Consider the following 24,132-nt stretch of genomic DNA (forward strand, 5'->3'; position numbering starts at 1 on the left):
CACCAAGTTATCAGTCGTGGTCCATTGGAGCTTGAAATTAGTTGTAAGTCAGATTCACGGATGGAAGACATTTATTAATGTCTCAAACGCAGAGGTGGCCATGCTAAATGTAGCCTCTAAAAATGACACTTACAAGTGCAAGTGCAAGTCCGACCTTTGGCTGCTGCCTCCCGTCTTAGCGTCTTCAGTTTGTAAACTTGGGAAGGCGATGCTGTGATTTTCAGTGACAGGCAGGTGAACGACCTCCGTGTCGCTCACCTCTGAAGACGTAAAGTGTGACGGTGCAGATTAATTTAAGGAGTAATTTCAGAGTTATTTATTGAGCCACAATCATGCTCTGCATTCATGGTCCGCGCAAACACACCCACACATGCACTTCACTCCTTATACAAGTCACATTTAATGGCTTGTGAATGAATGAGCAGTAGTTACTTATGGAGTTGTTGTAAAGTCGCTGCTCACGCCTGTCCCTCCTTCAATGCTCCTGAGAGGGTAAAGTGCAGTCGCAGGATCTGTTGCTCGCTGCTGCGATGTAAAGCGACGCCCGGCTCTGACTCGTTTTTTTGGGGATTTAACCTTGTTAACCATGGAGGAAGCTCTCAACTACACCATCGACCCAGCTTGTTTACAGGAGCCCCCGCTGTCCATTGACGTGATAAGACGTGAGTGACCCGCATTACTATCAGCTAATTCACTGATAATCTTTCCTTATCGACACTTCAAACTGTGCTTGGGCTCTTCCTCCAACTTGTCTAGAGCTGGATGTTTTTGGCGTCTGTCTGTACACGATGCTGACCGCCATGTCCTGCGTGTCTCTGCTGCTGTACCTGGAGCAGTGTGCTTACATCTACAAAAAGATGTCCTACCCCAAGAAGACCATCCTCATCTGGATTAACGGAGCAGCACCGGTAAACCGCCCCCCTCCAGAGACACAGATACAACACATCTAAAGTGCGGCCCTCAATGTCAGAGCCAAACTACAAAGGAACCTGCACCTTTGTCATTCAGTCTTATGTGAATACTAGATTTAACAATTTTTTTTCCCATAGTTTTCTTTTTTTGAATTACATTGTTAAATTAATAATTACTATTAAATTACTTATTATTACTATTTAAAATAAATAATTACTTTTTTAGCCTCCGTTTTCTCGCTATTCCCCACTTAAAATATCTTCCAGTATTTACATTTTATTATTATTATTATTTATGAAAAGCTTGAAATAAAATGAAACTATGTATATTCAAATAACATATTTTAAGTGTGTAATGCAAACCCAAATACAGCTTTACATTGATGGCCCCTCGCATGACTCACGTATAATGTGGCACCTTGGGAATGATTTTGCTCATATAGTGGTGTGGAGTCTTTTGTTACCGGGACTAGACAGTAGAATCTGATTCCTTATGATGAAAACAAGACGATGCTATCCCTTAAGGGGGCGGTGTGAACCCGATAACTTCCACCTCATCCCATGAGCCCTGGTTATTCAGACCAGTTTTAACAAGTGATAGATCAAATTTGGGTTATGTTACTGACCCCCTAGTGAGCTACTGCAGAGGTGGCCAACCAGTTTTACTGTGTTGCCGATAAGAGTCACATCCCTCAAATACAGTATATGATATATATATATAGGCTGAAAGGCTCACCTCAACAGCTGGTTACGTGACTTAGCGCCAATATAGTGGTTATAGTTTGTGTCACAAGGTTGCTTCTTCTGCATCTGGCGCATGTCTTTTGTGCGTATATTTTTAAGACTCATACATTTTACCTTGATCCTCCTCGAAATGTGTGTGACATTTACAGTGGTACCTCGGTTCTCGACCACAATCTGTTCCAGACGGCCGTTTTTGTTCGAAATCTGAATCGATTTTTCCCATTACAATTAATGGAAAAAGAAATAATGCGTGGGTGACCAAAAAAAATCGCAGCCAGCCGGCGGCTCATTCAGTGGAGAGCCGTGGGAAACTGAGGAATGACGCTGGTTGTCCAGGCCTGAGCTACTGGGTCAGCTACCGTTAGCTCTCGCGAGCATGGAGTCTCAGGAAGCTGTATAGTCTTGGCATCTGAACGGTGGTTGCTTTCCCGTTTATCTCTGACAAAGTCCAACATGTTGCAAGATTAGTGTTTTCAATTATGTGATTTATTGCTGTTGATAACATTCAATGGTTTATTTTCTTCTCAGGTCATTGCCACCATGTCCTGTATTGGGATGTGGATCCCGAAAGCAGTAATGTTCACAGACATGACCTCAAACTGGTGGGTGTCCTTGCCATGATACAGATAAAACAGCTGTTCTCATAGCGCAGTGCAGTTCCATTCATCTGGGACAGTCAGCTCCGACTGTGTCACCTGTGCTGTTATGAAATCCTAAAATATTTTTTGGGTATTTTTTAATATATAAATAAATGTTCAGGTTATGGACCAAGAGAAAAACAGTTAGCTCCTGCTTGTTTGTGTTACACTTGTTTATTTGTTACTGAATTTTAAATTACTTTTATTAAAAAAAAAAAAAAAAAAAGTTTGTTTTTTTTACAGTTTCCTTCTCTCATAGTTCATGATGATTTATAGAAGGGAAGACTGTGTAAGATAACGTGGGCCACATTTTAACATTTTATTGTGAAATACAAATCTAACGATTGAATATTTGCCTCTAACTTTCCTATAATTAATTCATTTAAAATATTAATTTCTCAATTCTTTGTTTCCAGTTCATCTCCATGTCTATTTAATATGCTTTATTGTCAATAACTGGTCAGTAATTTTGACATTTATCAGTTCAGTAGGTTGAGTTGTAGCATGTTCAGCACCAAATCTTCTGCTGGTTCATAGACCAGGTGCTTCTGCTCGTGTTCAGCTTTAGAGTGGCTGCCTGCACACAAAGGTCAAAAGGTCAATGACCTCTGGGATTCACTTCAGAAGAGACAGAATGATGGACACGTCCATAAAAGAAACCAGTTCTTTATCACTCTCCATATAGATTATATAGCAAGCACAGTTTAGGGAATAACGTTTAAAGCTCATAAAACCTTTCTGTCTGAAGCTATTTTGCAGTTGTGGTGTACAAAGTCTTGTCTCTGCTGATCGAGGAACTGGGCGGCAAAACCATGTTTCTCCAGAGGTTTTCAGGCAAACCCTTTAAAATCTCAACAGGACCTTGTTGCTGCTGCTGCCTCTGTTTACCCTGGGTGCCCATGTCACGGTATTACAAACGCAGGTCCGTTCATTTACTTTGATTTCGGCAGTAACCGGATGTTGTGTTCAGGCGGCTTCTGTTCTGGCTGAAGGTGGGCGCTCTTCAGTACGCCATCCTGAAGACGGTGCTCTCCGTCCTCGCCATCGCGTTGTGGACCAACGGCATCTTTGATCTCAGTGATGTAGGTCTTCTGTTGTTATTGTCGCCTGCCGTCCTTTGATGTTCCGCCTGCGCTTCAGCTGGAGATCACAGGCGCGGCCATCTGGCTCAATCCATTCATCGGAGTCCTCACCATCATCTCCCTCTGGCCTGTCGCCATCATGTTCATGAACACCAAGGTGTACCTGCGCAGTGTGAAGATTGTGCCCAAGTACGCCATGTACCAAGTGAGCTCCCTTCAGTTACGTCACACATCACATCTGTAGGATCAAAGATCTAACGTAATGTTTTCTCACCAGCTGGTGCTGGTGTTGAGTCAGCTGCAGACGTCCATCATCAACATCCTGGCGCTGGATGGGACCATCGCCTGCTCCCCTCCTTTCTCATCCCAGGCTCGAGCGTCAAGTGAGAAAACATGGGCAACACTGTATTTATGTGCGATGCTAGAATAATCTGGAGCTTCCCTCAACAGTGCTGAGTCAGCAGATGATGATCATGGAGATGTTCATCGTCACGCTGGTCACCCGCTTTTACTACCGCCGCACGTATGAGCCAGTTTCCTTTGAGGAGCTGGACAAGCACCAGAATGCCTTGAAGGATCTGGACGGACTGGTGGAGCACGACGTCTGACGGAGAGGCAGCTGGAACACTCAACTGAAAAAGGGGGTGTCGTCTTGCTGGTGGCTCTTGCTAGCGCTCCACTGGTTAAGGTTTAACTTATAAAGCAGATTGTTTTGTTTGAATACGTTTGGAGAGCTTAGGAAGATTTAACAGACCTCAAGTGTTTTGTTTTTTATACATAATGTTGAGACAGTCAGGATATGATGAAGCTGCTCTCAAAAACATGAAAACACCTTTTGCAAAAGTTGAAATAAATAAGAAGAATCTCTCTTTGTTTTTTAACATTTTTTTCTCTCTGTATCCTCACGGTGATGCGTTACCTGTTGCCATTTACTATAAATAGTAAGCGACTGCATCATGCGACTTTCCTGCACACATTTCAGTGTACTCCCACAGTCATACCAGTAGAGGGCAGAGTTTGTCCGTTATAAAATGTGAATTCCTCTGTCCCCGAACTGGACCGTTTCATGAGGCGTGTTCCCCCTCCACAGTTAAAACCCATTCCATTAATACACATTCTATGCCACTGATACTTGTTTTGAAGGCGGAAAAAGACTCATAGAATGTATAAATTATTATCATTTTCAATTAAAATTATTTATTATTATTTTAAATCATTTTGGAATTATCTTACTCAAAAGGCACACCATTGTGCTAAAATATGTATTATATAACATTTAATATATATATATATATATATATATATATATATATATATAAATGCCATCACATATTATTCATATATTATTTATTTAGAATAGTTTATATTAAATGAATATATATTATATAAATAAATAGACAAATTATTTACTCAGTAATGTAAATCAATAAACAAGGACTATTCTCAAAAAAAAGATATTTCAATGAAAAGCTTTGCAATTAAGTGCCAAGGGACAGTTGAAAATGAGCTATAAAACAGATGTAATTTAATATGCACTTTAATATGCACAATTGAAATGAAGAAACAGAATGCTTTCTAATATTACATGGGTCATTAAAGTGTTTTAAAATGCTTTCATAGCAGCAAAATATGCTTAACAATAATGCATTTTAAACTTTATAAACACATGAACAGGAGGACTGCTAGGGACAGACGAGAGCCGCATGTGGCCCCCGGGCTGCACTCAGCCAAGGTCTTGGCCTTGGAGCTTTTGTTTGTGTCACTTTAGCCTTGTCCGGAATCTCCAAGAAATACCACAGTTGTTGAACCCAAACAGCAGCGGTGGCTCATTCGTCATGTACTTATCTTGACTGAAACTACATACGTGACCTTTTCAAAGAAGTCACAGGCTGTTCTGCGGGTCCCATCCTTCTGCAAACAAAATCTCACCACCCATCTACAATTATGTAATCTTTCTCAAAGGCTCCATTGTGTTCCACGCGGATATCGACTCTTCCACAGTGTCTTCAACATCACGTCCTGCCACGGGACCGATCGCTTTGGATTAAGTCATAATTTATTATTTCTGCTCTTGACACAAGTCGGCTCCCCTGAGGAACATTGTGCTTGCATGAGTTTTCATTTTATAAAATGTCCTTTCTGGTGCGGATGTTTCTGTGATAGAATCCTGAATGTGTTGTGGGAAAATGTGGAGTTTCTGAAGAGGTGTTTGTTGCTGTTGCTGCTCCAGTTGGAGGAGAGAGAGCTGTGGTGTTCATGGTGGCTTGATGTCAGCCCCTGGCTCTGCATTGCTGACGAAAGCTGCTTAGCTCCTCTGTTGCCATGGCAACCAGTGAGAGCAGCTAGACAAAAAAAAAACGAGGCAAAGGGGAGGGGCTTCTGAGGGAGAAATAGAGGAGAAATAACTGGATGAGGGAGGGATGCAGACACACCATAAGGAAGCACATTGAGAGCGAAGCCGATAAACAGAGCGGGACAAAGATAACGTGTGGCTCCGCGATCACTTCCTGAGGAATAATTTTTGAAGGATACAAAAGAGGCCGGACACAAAGAAGATGGATGTGCCGTCGGAAAACATGGAACCCCCGCCTGGCGATACTCAGCCGAGTGGAAAAATCAGGAAAGGGTTCAAGCTGTTTGGCAAACGCAAGCCAGGTAACATCTTTTCTATCCGGAGCAAAGGAGACGTCATGAGAGCCAAAACCCTGGATGGAGTATCTGAGATGCCGGATCCTGAGATGGAGAAGGAGAAGGAGGTGAGTCAGGCAGAGGAGGAGCAGCCAGAAGAGGAACAGCCTCCTGAAGATGGCGTACTGTCTGCGGCCAGACACTCCATTTCTTCCGCCTGCTCTGCGAAGTCCCTCGGCTTCCTCTCCATGCTGAGGGGCGGACGGAGAGGAAGGGGCGACCGCAGAAGCCAGACAGTTTCCCAGCCTGCTCCTCGCCAGCGCCGCGGCCTGAAGGGTCTCTTTGGCAGCGTGAAGTTTCATTCAAAGGACAAGGAGGGGAAGGAGGACACTCCCCCGAGCCCACTCCTCATGTCATCCCGTGCCAACAGTGTAGAAATAATCAAAGAGGACCTTACCCTCACCCCCAAATCTCAGCCCCGGTCTCCAAACAACACAGACAGCGGTGAGACCAGAGCATCGCAGGACGCCTCACCCACGTCCCAAACAGAGACAGTGATTCCCAAGAAGACAGCGGAGACTGTGAGTAAACCCAGTGAGCATGTGCGACCGCTCTCGCCTTCAGAAGCTCCCCTGGTTCCGGGAGAGACCAGCCTCAGCTCCTTGCTGGAAGACATCTCCTCGCTCCTGACCTTTGACACCATCTCAGGGGGCGGAGACATCGTGGCTGATGTGGAGGCTGAGTGGGGCAAAGCGATGAAGTCCATCACGACTGAAGCTCCGTCATCGCCCACATCCAGTGCACCCAAGCCCACCGTCGCCTCCACGCAGACCTCAGCGTCGGCCTCCACCCTCTCCGTCCAAACTCCGGTGACGAGGACCGTGTCATCACCAGCCAAGCCGAGCACAATCATCACCACTTTAACCAAAACGTCCTCACTGACGACGCACTCCAGCTCGTACTCCTCTCCAGCCACGGAAAATTTCACAACAATAAAATCCATGCTGGCGACGACAACTTCCACAACTTCCCCTGTGATGGTGAAAACCTCCACAGCTCCAAAAACATCCTCCCCACTGTTAACAATCAAATCTGCACCCAGCAATAGCTCTGCTACCACAGCAGCGCCCCCTACTGCCCAAGCCACGGCTCTCAAGACTCCCCCAGTTAGTCAGACTCTTACCTCGACAGCTAGCAAGCTCAATTCGGATACATCAGTGCCTCCACCAAAGACCTCTTCAGTCAGCGAATCTAGTCCGGTAACTCCTGTGGTTTCTCTCACCACATCCTCAACTGTTAGCTTAGCCACATCAACGCCATCATTTAGCAAACGTCAAGCTTCACTGATGGGAGAGTCTCACTCTGTAGCAGCCTCAAGCAACGTCTCCACCCAACCCACTTCTTCGACTCCACCTTTAGCCTCTACAACTTTGAAATCCAGCCCAGTGGACTTGTTTAGAACGGTTCCAAATCTTAGCCCGACTTTGACCCAGGCTGATACTTTCTCAAGCTCAAAACCTGCACCTTCTTTCGGTAACGTTTCAACACCCGCTCCTCCTCCTTCCAGTACGCCTGTGGTAGCACCTGCAGTAAAAGAAGCTCCAAAGCCAACCCCAAGCTTACCACCCCAATCGAAACCACCCCCCCAAACTCCTGTTTCTGTACCGGAAACGCCCCGTCAGAACCAAGTGACTGAAGCTAAAGCTGCATTTGTTGATGGTTCCTTAGACCCCGCTATTAGCATCCCCAATAAAGTCGCTCCCACCACGGTACAAATCCCAATTTCAGCACCTAGAGATACTCCACAGCTCCCAGTGTCGCAACCTAAAGCTCTGCCTGAGCCATGTCAAGCCTCAGTAGCGGTTAATAAGGCGGGACAGGTGCAACCCTCGGTGAGCAGACCGCTAGCTAGTCCTCACAGCCCAGATGCCCTGGGGTCCCAGACGCTGCCCTCTAAAACTCTGGACGTACAGGAAGCCCAGGCGAGCAGTCTCTCCAAAGAAAAGAAGACGCCACAAGGAAAGACTTCCGGCATGAGCAAAATCCCGGTAGTTGGGGGAGGACGAGCGGGAAAACCCCCGGTCAGAAACAGCCAATCATTTGAGGACGAGGCCAATCGTGACCCGCCGACCCCAGTTCACGAAGAGGACAGGCCACATTTCAACTCACATGACACCACGGTCAAACACAGAATTAGCGACGGCGAAGTGGCAAACTCGAAACAAGCCCCGGAGGAAAGTCGACAAGCAGCGAGGGCGGCCGCAACTTCCCCGCGTGACTCCAAGATCCCGCTGAAACACGGCGCCTCGCAAATCCCCACAGCAGCTCGCACCAAGATACCTGTGTCCCGGGTCCCGGTCCGGAGGCCCGCCAATAAACCTGCCGGTAGCACCCAGATAAGAAAATAGACTCTCTTCACCGCACTTTTCTTCCAGAACATCCTTGAAAATCTCTGCATTTGGATCCACTAAACAAGACGGCACACCTCCACACTTTGGTGCTGAGCTACATGGACGCGCACTCAGGAAAGGTTGGGGTCCCACCTGAACACACAGATGCAAACACAAGGTCACACACACACACACACAGACGGGGGCGAGTGCCTTTTTCAGGGTGCTCTTCCAACAAACACGGGCCGCTCTTTTCTATTCACTTTTGTTAATGCCTGCCTTTGTAGACTTCCGCTTCCTTTCCAGCAACTTTGAATACTACTTTTTATTTTTGTCTACAGAACACTATAGCAGCAACAACAGTTACATTCCATATTTCTCTCTGGATGAACGTAGCAGATTAAATGTGCCATTCATATTTGCACAAGTGTACAGAGCCTGCTTGTGATATATCATCAATGTGAACTATATCTGTGGTGTCAGCAGAGGAAATGGAGCAGCAGCGGTTCAGTTTATACTCAGAGCGGAGGGTAATATCTGTGTATAGTCCCATCAGTGTTGTTATGTTTGCTATTTAATCAATAAAACTATATGGAATTAGCAGAGGTCTGTCCCAATGGTATTTTTGAAAGCGTGTAGCAGCAGATGTAGCGTAGCTGGCTACAGTCGCCCTCACAAGCTCACTGACCTGGATACAGATTGCATGAATGTCAAGTGAAACGGCCAATAAGCTGTGACTTCATCACGCGGCAGAAGTGTGTCAGCGCTATTTTCAGCATCGCATTTGTTTAAATTAAAGCGTCTGGAAGTGGCCGGGCTAAAAGCTGAAAGTTGGAAGATTTGTGTGTGTGTGTGTGTGTGGCGCTGATCAAAGTCATGCGCTGTTATTATTAGATATCTGGCCGCTGTTAAGTCACAGAGAGCACAGAAGCGGCACAAAAAGAGGTTTGTCTGCGTCAGACAGCCAGAAGCTGCAGGTTCAAAAAAAGAGAGAGAGGCTCCTATTCGTCTGAGGAACATGTGAAGAAGAGCAACAACAACCTCCTTGAGTCCGGAACAGCATTTCCCTGAGGTGGTGCAACACATGGTTATAACATAACACCTGGACAATTGTGGTTTTGATATCGCTTCACGACGGGTTTGTCAGCATCCGTTCACATGATTTCACTGTGTTAAATTGGCTCCCTCGCGGTGGTCCGGCACAAACATGCTTCACCGGTCCCGTCTTCCACGTCGCTCGGGGGCCACCCAGAGAGTGTTTGCCTCTGGAGAGATGATGCACCCCTTTAGCGGTGAATTTAGCAGGCTTCACTCTGCGTTTCCATGCCAACGCCATACTAGGTCAACCAGTGAAAGGCGGTGGGTGTTAGGGGGGCGGGGGGTGAGGGAACACGAGGGCCGAAATGAGGCCTATACATGCTAATAAGGAAACCATGAGCACAGCTGAATAGATTCATAGACTTAAAATAGTCTGACCAACCGTGGTGATTCATTTTAAATGCTACAACTGATTCACATGCTCATGTGGCTACGCTAGCTACACAGTAACAACCCACAAAATACCAATACAAATTATTATCTAAAAAGTTTATTGCATTCATGGCAGCGTAATGAAGATACATCAGCACCAGTGTGCCATCAAAAATATATATTTTTATTATTAAAATATATATGATATCTGTTTGAATTAAGGCCTCTGGCTACAAACATTACACATAAAAACATGTCTTCAACTGATCTACTTCCTGCTTTAAATGACGACTGAAAACAAATGAAACGCTTGAGCATGACGTCATTTTTCTCACTGAGGCCCTCTGCCGGTTACAGAGAGTACTACCATAATAGCATTAAATGACGTCAGACAGCTGCATCATGGTCACGTGGCCTCGCTGGTGTCGTCCGCAGCAATGCAATGTAGCACTCGAGTTAAAGGAGTGCGTCAGATGAGCGTGTTGTATGCTAAAAGTGCTTATTAAAACATGATAGTGAACGAAGTGTGTCCAGTTAACATGGCTACAAAGTAACACACAGGATGTGTCGCTTGATTTACGTCGGCTTCTGCTTGTAGAAGTCCAAAGACAAATGTAAGTTTTAATTATAAAATGTAAACAGGATCAAGTTTTATACCTGGCACTGAATAAAAACCGTACAAGATCATCAACAAGATTACATTCCTTTTTGGTGGTAAATTGCCAAGAAACGAGGGGTAACAAAAGAGTTAAACAACCCCAGATGTCAGTGAGGTCAGTACAAGTTTGTTTAAAGTTCCAGTTGTCCGTGTGCTAATACTGCACCGTCTGTGTCGGACAATATTATATTCCCACATTATATTTTGATTCCTCCCGGATGGATGACTTGTACCACTGCAAGCAGCAAAAAAATTAAACATAAATAATACAAAAAATGAGGATAATATATGGCCTTCATTGGATTAGTGTACTGTACACAAATATTTTTACTTGACAAAAATGGCAGCGATAAATTATTTTCAAATGAAAATACTGAGGTTTGAGCATTTACAAAACAAGATAACCCACATTTGTATTAACTTAGCTCTTTGAAAACAACTTTATTGTCAAAGCGATTGTTGTCGAAAAAGAGGGTTGAACCTTGACCTCCTGGGATCAGCTATACCATGAAGTGCATGTGTCCCTCTGCGCCCGTGACAATAACATCCATCCATATCCGCATGGCCTCGGGAGAGGGCGCCACCATGTAGTAGACCCGATCGTGAGTCTTCACACTGAAGGTCAGTGAGGGGTTTGGGCTCTGGGGTGGAGACAAAGACATCTTCTCTATAACAAGATCCAGCTGGAAACGGGTGTCAGTCAGTAGACGCACTTACTTTGTGTGCACTCTTTAAGTGGTCGTAGTAAACCTCCTCGATGGCTTGGAAATAAATGACTCCTTTCATCTTCGTCTCGTGCTTGTCTGCGAAGAAGAATATTCATGTGTACAGGTGCGGCGTGATCAAAGGTCCGGCCCCCGCCACATCAAACAGCCCCTCACCTGCGAAGTAGGTGAGTGTCCTGCGATTCTGGTCAAACACAAACCAGCGCTTCTTCCACGTCTTGATCTTGCCGCCCATTTTAACCAGGAATCCCCGACAGGTTTTGTCGGTGATGGCCAGATGGAAGCAGGCGTCTGGATTGTGTCCCGCCGCCTCGATGTGGCCGTGAAGATCAAAGTCGTCCTTCCTCACGGGCAGGTAGCGTGTCAACAGCCGGGACTAGTCAGATGACATGGTTTGAGAACAGTGCACAGAGATACATAGAACCTTTATTAAAGGTAAATAAAGGTATGATGAACACCTCTCACACAACTGCTTAACTGGCTATGCAACAAAAAGATTCAACCAGCAGAGGCTGCAGTTGTTCCATCAACATTGATTGAATTTTTTACATCTATATTCACCAAGAACACAGATTTATGCATGGCCTGAGTGAGTGCTAACAGACAAGTCAGTAGTCTGAACTTGTCCACAAAAACATCTACAGTATGTTTCCGAAAATATTAAAAAAAACATTACAACGCCACCCAATGGCCTGGCAAGTGTACTACATCGTTTCACATCCCCAATGCAGACAATTTCCTGGCGAAAACCCTGGAGTTTCTGCCCCCCAACTGGACCACTCGGAGCCTCACCTGTGATCTCTGTTTCTCCCTCAGCTTCACTTCTCTCTCCACGAGCTTCTGCCTCCTGCTGGTCTCCTCTTGCAGCCGTTTCTCCAGTTCCTCCCTCCGTCTCCGTTCCTCCTCCAGTGCCTGCCTGCGAATTTCCATCTCGCGCTCCTGCAGGCGACACGCATACGGTTAACTCGTCGATCTGGCGTTGGGTCCAAAAACTTGTGGAATTACCCGATGTTCCAGCAGCCGCTGCTTCTCAGCCTGAGCTTCCCGGAGCATACGCTCCATCTCTTCGATCTTTGCCATGTTGGTGGTGCTGGCGCTGAGTGGGAAAGAGAAATTGGATAAATGACATGATAATATCATGACAGGAAAATATGCTATGTGTAAAAAATAAGCTCTGAAGTCAAAGGACGATAGTGGAAGAAGATGACGGTGACAGTCACCTCCAGGTCTTGGTGAGTTCTCACCTTGAGATGTTATCAGGCGAGCAGGCGGAGAAGCTGGTCTCCAGGCTGTCAGAACTGTCCACGCTGACGGTGTCAGACGTGAAACTGTTGTCTGGATACGTTAAAGAGTCCAGGAAGACGTTGGGCTCAGAGAGAAGTCGGCTGCAGTAGTCGCTTTTCCTCTGTCGCTCTTGCATGCTGTCGCTTATAGCTGCGGCATGAATGTTGCCTGGAAAGAAATGACGTATTACAGAACAAACTTTTTAAACACCAGTATTCATTGTTATACTGTTACTTTTAAATACTATAGTCCTCAACATATAGAAATATTCATTCATTTTATTCTCAAAATGTCAAGTCAAACGCTCATAAAGTGTAAACTCTGCCTCATTTTCTCACTCACTCCCTGTTGCTGGTCTCTTCTTTGTGTCAGCCTTGTGTGTGTCTTATAGATGCAGTGTCACGCTGATGCCACCTGCTGTCCAATTGAGCTCATTACACCTGGGATAGTACAGTATAAAAACATAAACTGCAGTGGACTAATGCGTCTATAAGAATTAAGAACTAAACTACTGGCTGTATTACAAGAAAAAAAGAAGAAAAATATTAGTTTTTAAACAATTATAAAAAGCTATGGAATGTTAGGGGAAGAAATATATATTATTTTAAAGTACTTTAGTCCAATAAATACCAGAAATATAATTTTTTTAATGACATTAATTGCACCATGACCAAATTTATTAGTTATTTTATATGTCAATACACTTTTAAATGGTAAAGAGGCTCTATGGCCACATTTTGTCATTAAAAATGACATCAATAAACCAGCTATTATGACAAACTGGAGGTCATTTCAATAGAAAATCATGGATGTTTACTTATTGAATATCTGTGACAGACACACTGATATTCCCTTGTTTATGCCCAAACATCCTGCTGGCATCCACAATCACGGAGGTGTCCTCAGTACTATGAATATTTGATGCTACCATGACGTGACAGGGTGGAGTGGTGACTCACTCTTGGACAGCCGATGAGCACTCAAGTCTCTGGGGGAGAAGCTGAATCCTGTTGGGATGACGCTTCCACAGCTGGAGCTTTGGGACAGAGGGGGGTGGGCCTAGAGAGGCAAACAAGTGGGTCAGAACCATGGTCTTTACGGGCCAGCTGGAGTCAATCACGGATCATTCACCAGAGACATTCAGACGTGTGGAAAGATAACAACTGTAGAAACAGAGCTGAGCTCTTTACTCTAAACCTCCCTGGGGTCTGAAACTGGACACTTCTGGCTGACCTCAGGTGTTTACAGTGGAAGGCTCAGGAGGTTAAATGGACTTGAAAGACCTTCGGTGGAAGCGTGCGTCCCAGGGATCTGGCGTAGGGGGAGAGGAGCTGTTGGTTCTTCTTCAGAGGTAGACTGTCGCTGGCGTGGGAGGAGCTCTCTTTGCTGCTTCTCCTTCTTTCCTTCAGGGATTGCAAGTGCTGCGAGTAACCGCAGAAATCAGAGCACAAAATAAACATTACATTCGACTGAAAACATTTGGTCCAACATTCTCCTGTCCAATTATGGTGTGGAAAAGATTTTTTTAAACTCAGCGAGGGGTAAGACTTTTTCTATTTGTGTGAGAAGAATAGCGCGTATAAATAGCTGTCAGGGTGGCACAGAATTTGGATCTCTGAGGAATGACATGATGTTTATTCGCAGTGTGTGGGATCGCTCTTGGAGAGGACATTTCCAGAGTCTTCAGGATGGTAGGGATGGTTTCATTTAGACAACAAGAGGTATCAGTATAGTCTTTCGCAGATGATGTCGCCTCATGATTTATTCAGTCTGCACTCATTGGAGGGTTTGTTTGCATCCAAGAGGATGTGGCTCAGCGCCTTTCAGTCTGAGACAATGGTTCTCTGATGGACACAAGGTAGGTAGCAAACCTCTCAAGTCAAGGTCTTTATCCATTCGAGGTTGCAGCTGAACAAAATCTTGACTTAAAACTACTGATCACCATCACAGAGAACAAAAAACTCAGGGAACTTTGAACATTATCTGAGTCAGTCAAGATGGTGAACTTGACATCAAAGTTACATCCTGCTTCACATCCACATAAACACACTTTGCTTTAGAGAGAAGATGGAGATTGATACAGCAAATAAAACCACTCTCTTAAAATCCACTTTGTACTCAATGCATTCTCTTCCTGTCGAGCAGAGCGACCACATAGCAGGTAGCATTGTCCACTCTGGAGGTGGAACTGTTTTTTAGCTTAATCCCTAGTTTATTAACAGTTATTATACAGTAATAAGCAAAGCACAGGACAATGACATTTACACCTTCGATCAGCAGTGTGAAACTCAATGCCCTGGGGCCAATATGGCTTCCGACATATTGTTTTCCAGCAAGAAGAGTTAGTAAATGATAAAGATTGATTTGAAAACAGTTTCACATTTTGTGTTGTGAGTTGTACTGTAGCTACAGAACTTCAAATTCAAGTTTTAATAGCAACTTTCAATTCAACTCAGAACCATTTATGTCAACAAAATGATGACTTGTAAACTTTGTCCTGGCTGAAGCTTGTTGATGATGTCATCTGTTCTCACTCTAGTAAAAATAGTACTATGAACTGACAAGTTCAGCAAATGAAAGAATGCTTCAGCCAGAGGTGAATTGTTGTTTCATGTATTGATGCTGAATTGTGTGTTAACTACAGTAACTATCATTGTAAGCATTAAGATGTCAAATGTTTAAAGCACACACCTACCTCTTTGATGGCGATGGGATTGTTGGAGAAAGTTTGTCCTTCAGACAACTCTGCATACTTCACTTCTAGAGTGGTCAGTTTCTCTCTCTCCTGCGGACATTTTTTATAATCATAAACACAGTACATGGAAGCCAGGACGACATCCTCCTTACTTTTTGAAGCATGACCAACAAATTGTTTTTCTCTCTCTGGAAATTCTCTTTTTCCTGCTGAGCCTGCAAGGCGATCTGGGATGACTGTTTCTTCAGCGTGGCGATCCTCTCCTAAGAAAAACACACAGAAACAAGGTGCTGCTTCCCAATGTTTCAAGACAAATGAAGCTGTCAGGCGGTGAGTGGAGCAGCACAAGGGTGATGTTAAACATGCACTCCATGCTCGGTGCAGCGAACCCGGCTGTCTCTACCTTTCGGCTCACGGCCAGTCGCTGATACTCGGCCATCTCTCTCAGCAGCTCCTTGTTCTTATTCTCCTCTTCCTCTTGCTGATTTATCTCTCGCTCCAGCTTTTGAAACTCCAGGTCCTCCAAGCTTTTCGTCTGCTCCTCGGCTTCCTGAGGACAATTATCAAAACCCTCACTCAGAAACGGATCAAACAAAGAACATCAGTGAAACATTCGGAGCATAAGGATGGCATTATGGTCCTTGAGCTATTTGGATCTGCGTGTTCTGGAGAAGATTAAAACCATCAAAAAGAATCAGACATTTGATCTCTGTGTAGCTTTTCCTAAACAATAATCTACCATTCACTATTATTTAAGAGTTTAAAGCAGGAAATATTACTATTTATCACATATCAGGAAATAGTAGTGGCTCACTGTATGTTGAATGATAGAAACTGTATACAATTTTCAGAGCTTCCAAATTCCATCAGTCAAAACCGAGCTCTGAGGTTTGTGGCAGGGGTTTTTATCATCATGTTTACAGATTTTACCTGCGACTTCTCTGTGAGGGTTATTTTCTCCGAGCTCTGGATCTTCTCATTGAGTTGCTCCAGAAGCTCCTTTTCTCTTTGCAGTTGGGTCATCTCAGACTCCTGCTCTCCTTCCAGCAGTGCACACTCGACCTCCATCTATCCAAGCAGACAAGCCCAAATATTTAAAATATATTGTTTAACTTCCGACACATCACTGCACTGCACACTGGGCGAGTGCGTGTATTACATCCAAAAATGCTGGCCTCACATCCACCAACATAACTTGATGGCATTCCAGTTTACATGTGTTTCAACAATGTGGGACAAGGACAAGAACTTTCTACCTATCTTTAGTGGGAAAAGACCTTCAGGCTAAGGAGTGCACATAAGTCACAGTGTATCCAACCATCCTTGGGCTTCTTCACAGGGGCTCAATCTGTCCTGTGAGCCCTTGATACACATTGAAAACATTGTGTTTATTTCTGATGGCCCACTGTACCATCCCACTGCTGACCAAATTGGTTGAGGCAGTGAGTGAGATGTTACTGAACTTTTCAGCTTTAGTTTGGCATCAGAGTGTGACACTAGCATTAGCATTAGCTGAGAGTTTTGTTGGAGTTATTTGTGATCTAACGTCGCAGGACATTCAAAATTAAAATCATCTTGCTATCACTTGCATTCACTGCTCTGAACTAATCTCGAAAAGATAAAAAGATTTGGCCAAAAAAAGGTATTAGGTTCAAGGTCCGGGGGCCGAATCGGGCCGTCCAAATCATTTGACGTGGCCTGCAAGAGATTTTGGAATTCCACTTTCTGTCTGTAGCTCGCAAACGTCTTGCCACCTTGTTAGGCTATGAGAAAATATTGAAATGCTCAAATATCACGATACTTGATAGTGTGATATTGTCTTACACAGACACTTGGATATGCTGCTGCAATTGTGACCTGTTTAATACTAATAATATTATGTTATAATATTACATTTAATACTAATATTCCTCAGTTAGAGTGCCAAATTTTACTGAAAGTCTACCAGGACTGACGTCATAACAATAAACTCGTCTTCATGCACATAATATTGTACTGCATTATCTGATTTTACCCTATAAATGATGGCTGTTATTATAATATATAGCTGAACTTAGAGTATCGCAATATATCACAATGTATTGCATCGACTTTCCTGTATCAGGATACATATCGTATCGCAAGATACCTGCCAATACACAGCCCTAGCTGCTTGTATGAGCCAGTTCAACTCCCCTGCCTTTCGATACAACATCCAGCATCTGCCATAGTTCCCAGTGTAGACCTGTCAGCCATCTTGCCATGGTGTCAGCCTCTCCCTTCTAGAGAGCTTAGAGGAGAAGGCACAGCAGACCCAAGACCAGGTGGGGAGGTTACAGCCCCACCAGCTTGGGAGCATTCTCAGATCACACAGTCAGGACTGAGGACGATACATTTCAACCTGCCCAGGTTCTTTAAAGATATTCCTAGATTTGACACCACATGCTCAACAGTGTTATTACACCCAGGTGGGGGTCCTACAGCTGTGCAAATGTTCCAAAGGGGGGGAGGAAGAAAAGCAGGAACCAGGAGAGGTTAATTAGTCTGGGAAATAGGTCCAACACTTTGCAGCTGGATATCATTTAAGGCTTTAGCAAACCTGTGTGTTATCACGTCTTCAAGTCTTAATTCATTAATGGATTGTTTCACTAGTTACTTAAGTGGCCGCTAAATTTAGCGCTCTATACGGGAATTAATTTTTTATAATGTGTGTAAAGTTTTGGCCGCTCACAGCGCCCCCTACCTCACGAACGGACTCCTCCATCTGGTTGTCCAGGTCTTTGATCTTCTGCTCCAGCTCCTCGATGTTGTTCAGAACTTGGATTCGCTCCTCCTCGATGTGCGTGACTTCCTGCTTCAGCTGCACGTTGTCCAAAACCTGAGGCAGATTTATCAAATATAATATACATATATCTATAAAATCCCGGGACTTGAGACCACTAGATTTGCTTTTAATGTAATGAAAATAGAAAACAGATTTGGATTTATTTTCATTTTTTCTTTATTTCTGGTTTGAAATGTTCTTGTTTTTTTCTGAAATGACAACAGCTGCTGCTTAACTCTTGAGAATCTGGAGCAGCGACAGAAACAGGATTATTGCACAAGCTGATGTCATGGAAATATCGAGTTATCAACCACTAATGCCAAAGAACACATACCCATGCTTCACTCAAGTATTGTCCACTAGACATGAAGACAAGTTTTAGGCAGTGTTTTGATTCATAATTTTAATCACAGACTAAATAAATGGATGGAAGTTCAACTGAGGCTCAGTGGTTCTCACAGGCCTTTTCTTGGGCCAAAAACAATAAGCTTTTCTTCCAATAAACTCTCATTAAATAAACCGTTCCATAGTGCACTGCAACAATTAATAATGGATCTAAGTGTTCTGCTGCTGGACATAATGCTTATGAACATCTATTTTCAATCTCATAGAAACCCAGTTAGTTTTTTAGTGATGTACGGTTCGCTGTATATGTGGGTGGCTGTATAGATTCAGCTCCTTTTTCAGCCGAGGAAGCACATTCTCCTCGTGGTTGTGGCCAGACGGTTTCACAAGGTGATGACACCGTGAAACATGTGGCGCCTGTAAATCTCTTTCATGAGCTGGATCACAGTCTAAACTTCTGAAAGCTGGTTACACCAAATTATATTCAGCATCTTATTGTAAATGGAGAAAAGAACAGCCACATTATAACCAGATCTTTCATCTATTTTGCATGGAAACTAAACATCTGGAAAAACGCAAGTCTTTGCCTCGCGTATACACGAGCATTCTTCCACTCAACATGCACATACGCGCACATAAACACACACGGGCAGCAAGTCTCGGTGGGATAGAGTCATTTCCTGCCCCCTCCTTTCTCCTTGAAGAATTTGAATGGTTGAGTGCTGGAGCAAAACTAGGTCTTCTTCATTAAAACCAGACACACCATTAGGCTCTTGCTGCTGGAAAAAAAGGGCCCAGCTGCAGGAGGCACATAAGTTGAAGGAAACCCCGGGCCTGGTCTGACACCAACTGGAACTGGAGTTAAAAGCAGATGTTTGGAGGCTAGAGAGACAGGGACGCACCCCACTAGGTTAAAAAAATAATATAAGTGTTTATCCAATGGATATATACTGACATAATAAAACAGAGAATATGTTTTCGCTATGAAGTCGTATCACTACTTGCATTGCTAGAACATATGCGTCAAACTCAAGGTCCCCAAATCAACGGAGTCATTTTAGGCGCCAGGTTTTTACCCAGGAGGGCGTCTGGGCGTCTGCAAAAATTGAAAAAATGGACGCCAGATTCTCAACCGTATCTTGGCCACCAGATGCCGCCCATATACAAGCATAATCTGGCAGCCAAGGTACAGTCGAGAGTTAGGCATAAAGTACTTAAAAAATATTTAAATAAATTCCAGTTATTAACAATTATCCAGAAGCTTCCAAAAACTGAAAAACTGAAGTATAGAGTGTTGTCGCTGACAGAAGAAGTAAGCCATGTGTTGTCTCACATTGACGTTCGACAGATCTAGACTAGATGGATCTAGACTAAAGATCATTTTCCATGACTCCATTCAATACATCAGGACTAACCACCACCAGATTTAGTGGGTAGGCAGATAACTGTGGACTTACTTTACTCCTGTGGTGGGTAGAGGGCGATGGTGCGCTGCTGTTGAGGCTAGTTGTCGGCGACAGCGACCTGGAATCTCTGTAGCTGCCGGGCGGACGAGGGCTGACTTTAGTCACGAAGCATCCATCTGGACTGTTGGGCGAGTCGGAGAAAACTGACTCATCATCCGACACCTGAAGCTTCTCCAACTCTTTGTTGATCTTCTGAAGGTCCGAAACGGACGTGCCCTGATCTCTTTCCACCTCAGTGCAGAGGTTCATGATGGTCTCTAGGCGCTGGGATTCCTGCAGATCAGGGGTGACACTTCAACACCTCATATTTGGATGCACACGCGGCAGGTCACTCACCAGTCTTTGAACTCTCTGCTCGCGAAGTCTTTCGTCTCTTTGATGCTGGTGATACTCTCTCAGCTCCTCTTTGCCATTCAAAGAGCTGATGCTGCCAACTCTCTGCCCGAGTCCACCTTTTCCAAAAGACAGCCTGCGCTCTGTGAAGCCCAGATCCAGGCTGTCCACATCTATACCGAGGGAGCTGAGTGAGGCCAGGCTGGCCCTTCTAGGAGTGCTTGGCATGCTGGCCGGCACCGTCACATCTGGAGGCTGCTCAAGAGAAGAAAGACTGCGCCGTGCTCCGGTAGATCTTCTTTGCACGGGATGATGTGAAGGCAGCGAAAGGATCGGGGGTTCTGTCGTGTTGTGAAGTCGCGGGAGAGAGCGGCTGTGAGCGCCGAGGCTGGTAAGAGAGCCGGTGGAGTACTTCCTCTGTCTTGACTCTCCAGATTTGCTCTGGGAGTACAGCCTCCGGGCCATGCGAGGGCTGGACGGCACACTTGCCGCTCCGCTCTTGACTCTGGGAGAACGTGGCTCGCTGTAGGAGGAGAGCACTGAGCTTTTGTCACCTGAACTCAGCAGGCTGTCTTGCGACAAGTGCCGAGTGTGTGACTGTCGAGTCAAGCCATTGGGGCTCCGCTGGCGTTCGCCTTGGCGAGGTGACGGAGGAACACTACTGCTGGTTACATAAGAGAAGCTTCTGGAGGAGGATGGAGGCCGATCCGCATTGCTGAGAACAGAGAGTGGCCGTTTGATTTGTCCAGCAGCTGGTGGAACGCTGAGATACTTGCGACTGCACTCCGCCGCCCTTAAACTAGCTTCCAGGGCGCTTTTCCTGCGCTGCAATGTTTCCATCAGCTCTTGCAACTCGGCTTTGGAGCGGGAGCCCCGCAGCACCGTGCCGCCCACTGATCCGGCACCGTTGTGCTCGATCTTCACACAGTCTGTCGGGGAAACAGGTTAATAAAGCATGAAATCCGATCTTTGTTTAGGTTAAAAGTCTCAGGTTAAATGTAAGGGCTTTAAATAAGCTGAGCTAATACAGGAGAATCATCGGACATGTGCTGAGCAAGAGGGGGAAAACCCAGGAAGAACTTGCACTTGTACATGAGCCCAACACAAACACTGGCTCCAACCTTTTTCTATAAATGGAAGAATCCTGCTGAACCTAAGGAAGGTCACACCTCAGGTTGAAACAAGTAGCCACGTTCAACCTCTAGCAGAGGGAGCACTTTGCTCATGAGCAGACACATTCAGAATCCTTCAGTAGTGAGCATAGACCCTGACCCGTGACCTTCACTGTGTTTAAGATTTTGGCCCATAATGTGAGGAGCCAGATAGAAGATGGATGACCAGCACATAGTTTTCTGCTCTCTGGAATCCGACCATCATATTTCGGCTGGATGTGGCCCATATACGGTACAGATCCGGGCCATATATTAACTTGAATTCACTACTTGCCAGATCAGAGCCACATCCAATGATGTCCATTGTTCAAAAGTTATGCAGCTTGGATCCCGAATGGAGGCCAGAGTACACCCAGCCCACATTGGGTCCAGATACATATTGTCACCAGGGTAGGGTGTATCTGTTCCTTAATTTAAAGCAGAGGTGTCTCTGCTTCTGAAGCCCATTTTTTAAGCATCTTGCTCCAATTTTCAGCCAAAAAAATGGACTGTTGCAGGCTGTAAGTGGTTGCATTTACTGGTCGATACGGCCCAGAACCAGTCTTCTAAAGTCATAATATCTCACCTGAGCCGTAGCTCATTGTGGCCACAGGGGTCCTCTGAGGAAGCATTGTGTTCATCCGATATATCTCTCCACTGAGTTTAGATGTCAGCTCACTCCTGTGTGTCCTCTTGCCTGGGAAGAAAAGAAACCCCTTTGAATCCTAAGTAAACACAGCATGAGTGACTTCCAATAAGAGCGGGACCGTGAGAGAACCCATATGTTTGAACGCTCCAGCAGCGTTTGATCTTTCATTTCATCATAAATACAGACAACATATTATACGCTGCTGCCTCGCTGTAATGTTTCATAAAAGGAGGGACAATAAACTCAGAATGACAAAACAAGAGGTTCCAGAGAAGTTTTCTTCTCTGGCTCTTTTTACTCATATAACCTACTTCTGCATAAAAAGTTTCCATGAATGGTAAAAGAGACAAACCGAGACAGAATCAGAATTCAGTGTCCTTTATGTCATAGTCTGACAGCAGCGTTTCTGACAAAATCTGTCTAAAACAATTGCTAAAAGTATTATTCATTGAAAAACAAAGTCATTTATGGACTTTTTACCGGCAGCTATGCTCCTCTCAGTATCCACCTGAGTGTATTGACCACACTGAATCAAAGTCCATTTTATGCCCTTAATCTTAGTACTTTTCTCTTGTAAGGACTTGAATACAAATATCTTTTATACTTTGTAGGTTTTCTTCAATATGCACACTCGTCATTATTTGATACTTTTGGACCACTTGCAAGCCTCCCTATGCCAAGAGTCTTTAGAGTTGTGGTCTGCCTTTGTAGACTTGCGGGCGCTACTCCCTTTTCCACGATTATGTCAGAAGTAAAAAGTCCATGAACCAGGAGGGATTTTCACAACCTGCACTGAACGACTGCGCAACAGACTTGACCCTGCACAGTCAACAGCTCTGGGCACGAGAGATGCATTTCTCAACTCAGCACCTACAAAGCATGAGCAACAAAACTGGACAACTACAAAAGGATTCAGATGCCCACAACCACAAAGGGGCCAAACAAAATCCAATGAGTTTCCTCATTTATCAGGAAGAGAATTTTCATGTGAATATTTGTCCAATGTAACTGTCGCAGTACAACAAGCATGAACAAATTATCATATAATATGGTCCTTTCTTTCACAGTGGGCATGTCCCATTTTTGAGAGGTAAAATAATAATATAAATAGGGTTGTGAAAAAGAGAAAAGTAAAGAAAAGAAAAGCCAAAAAATGACTGTCCCATCTTGTATTGTGCGGGCCAATTGTGGCCCACGGACCAAAGGTTTGACACATGAGCAGCAACACATCTCTCTTCAAGCCTGTCTGCTTTCATGCGTGCATTTAAGTGCTTGTTTATTGATCTAGTGTTATCACTTAATTGAACTGGATAATGTTTAAATACATAAACAAAAATGAATAGACACATAATGTTGTACAGGGAACGCAGATGATTCTGCGGTAATGCAGTATTTCCCAATATATTTACGTTTTATGAATTATAGTGATAAAAATTAGAGGCAATTTATGACAAAAAAAGCCAAAAACAAAATAGATACATCACATTTTTTAAATTTGCAGGCAGTTTTGCACCCACATCTGTTTGTGATGGTTCTACGATGACGCATGTCTGTCTGAAAAAGTCATGACCACAGACAAACAACCATTCAAATATCCACAAAGTTCAATTTCTAGACACTTAACTGTTGCAAGAACACTGAAAAACAGTCAGTACATCTAATAAAAACAACTGAAAAATAATCTTTCCGCATTCAAACAGCCAGAAAACAGACAGTAAAAGTCCATTTCCATTTTCTTCCAAGAAAATATAAATAGCTCAAAGAGATCTATTGTTACATGCAATTGGGATACATTTGAGTGGTGGAGCTCGAGCCCCAGAGCCAAGCATCTGACAGCAGACATGAGCCCAGATACACTAGAGAAGAGGCAATAGACCAAAGTTTTCAGGTCCTGCTGTCGGTATAGTAGAGAGGGAGAGGGCTCACAGGAAGTAGGGTATCCTTTTACACAGACACACAATCAATCAGCATGAGTTCACTCTCCAGACCTTCTGAAAAAAAAGAGGAGTGAGGGAGGAGGTGGACTGTTCCCCACATCCAGATTTGACTGAATCACCCAGCCAGCTGGATGTTGCACAGAGATGTAAACAGTTTGAACAGCGACTAGATAAGACATGAATGTGGGGTCACCGTCTCTCATCTCAAAAGGTTGCTGTCTAT

The 24,132-nt window shown here is 44.4% G+C and overlaps 2 protein-coding genes across 3 annotated transcripts in view; one reads left to right on the forward strand and one right to left on the reverse strand.

The window, feature by feature from the left end:
* Nucleotides 1-583: 583 nt before the first annotated feature.
* On the forward strand, nt 584-9,395 carry LOC128748967 (uncharacterized). Its single transcript, XM_053848103.1, has 9 exons — nt 584-662; nt 757-908; nt 2,184-2,257; nt 3,042-3,200; nt 3,264-3,375; nt 3,434-3,580; nt 3,653-3,758; nt 3,826-3,908; nt 6,099-9,395. Exons 1-9 carry the CDS (start codon nt 587-589, stop codon nt 8,409-8,411), a joined length of 3,222 nt encoding a protein of 1,073 aa, XP_053704078.1. The 5' UTR covers nt 584-586; the 3' UTR covers nt 8,412-9,395.
* A 599-nt stretch (nt 9,396-9,994) lies between these two features.
* Nucleotides 9,995-24,132, reverse strand: part of phldb2a (pleckstrin homology-like domain, family B, member 2a) — a 14,759-nt gene continuing 621 nt past the window's right edge. The window contains exons 2-17 of one of the 2 annotated variants that reach the window (XM_053847003.1): nt 21,910-22,020; nt 20,176-21,101; nt 19,831-20,112; nt 17,948-18,082; nt 16,156-16,293; nt 15,629-15,775; nt 15,378-15,488; nt 15,226-15,315; nt 13,814-13,951; nt 13,490-13,589; nt 12,491-12,698; nt 12,252-12,342; nt 12,039-12,185; nt 11,403-11,622; nt 11,239-11,324; nt 9,995-11,162 (exon numbers count right to left, since the gene is read on the reverse strand). In XM_053847003.1, the coding sequence (XP_053702978.1) occupies nt 11,022-11,162; nt 11,239-11,324; nt 11,403-11,622; nt 12,039-12,185; nt 12,252-12,342; nt 12,491-12,698; nt 13,490-13,589; nt 13,814-13,951; nt 15,226-15,315; nt 15,378-15,488; nt 15,629-15,775; nt 16,156-16,293; nt 17,948-18,082; nt 19,831-20,112; nt 20,176-21,101; nt 21,910-21,964 (3,015 nt within the window). In that variant the 5' untranslated portion in view covers nt 21,965-22,020 and the 3' untranslated portion in view covers nt 9,995-11,021. Of the gene's footprint in view, nt 11,163-11,238; nt 11,325-11,402; nt 11,623-12,038; nt 12,186-12,251; nt 12,343-12,490; nt 12,699-13,489; nt 13,590-13,813; nt 13,952-15,225; nt 15,316-15,377; nt 15,489-15,628; nt 15,776-16,155; nt 16,294-17,947; nt 18,083-19,830; nt 20,113-20,175; nt 21,102-21,909; nt 22,141-24,132 lie in introns of those variants that run through there. The other variant, XM_053847002.1, reaches the window with a different exon arrangement.

This window comes from Synchiropus splendidus, chromosome 17 (genome assembly GCF_027744825.2).
Source record: "Synchiropus splendidus isolate RoL2022-P1 chromosome 17, RoL_Sspl_1.0, whole genome shotgun sequence".
In the NCBI taxonomy this organism is placed as follows: domain Eukaryota; kingdom Metazoa; phylum Chordata; class Actinopteri; order Syngnathiformes; family Callionymidae; genus Synchiropus; species Synchiropus splendidus.

Coding starts and splice junctions, on each gene's coding strand:
- LOC128748967 (XM_053848103.1), top strand. CDS start 587: ATGGAGGAAGCTCTCAACTACACCATCGACCCAGCTTGTTTACAGGAG. Junction 3,201..3,263: donor CCCTGGGTGCCCATGTCACG/GTATTACAAACG, acceptor TGTTGTGTTCAG/GCGGCTTCTGTTCTGGCTGA. Junction 3,376..3,433: donor GCATCTTTGATCTCAGTGAT/GTAGGTCTTCTG, acceptor CCTGCGCTTCAG/CTGGAGATCACAGGCGCGGC.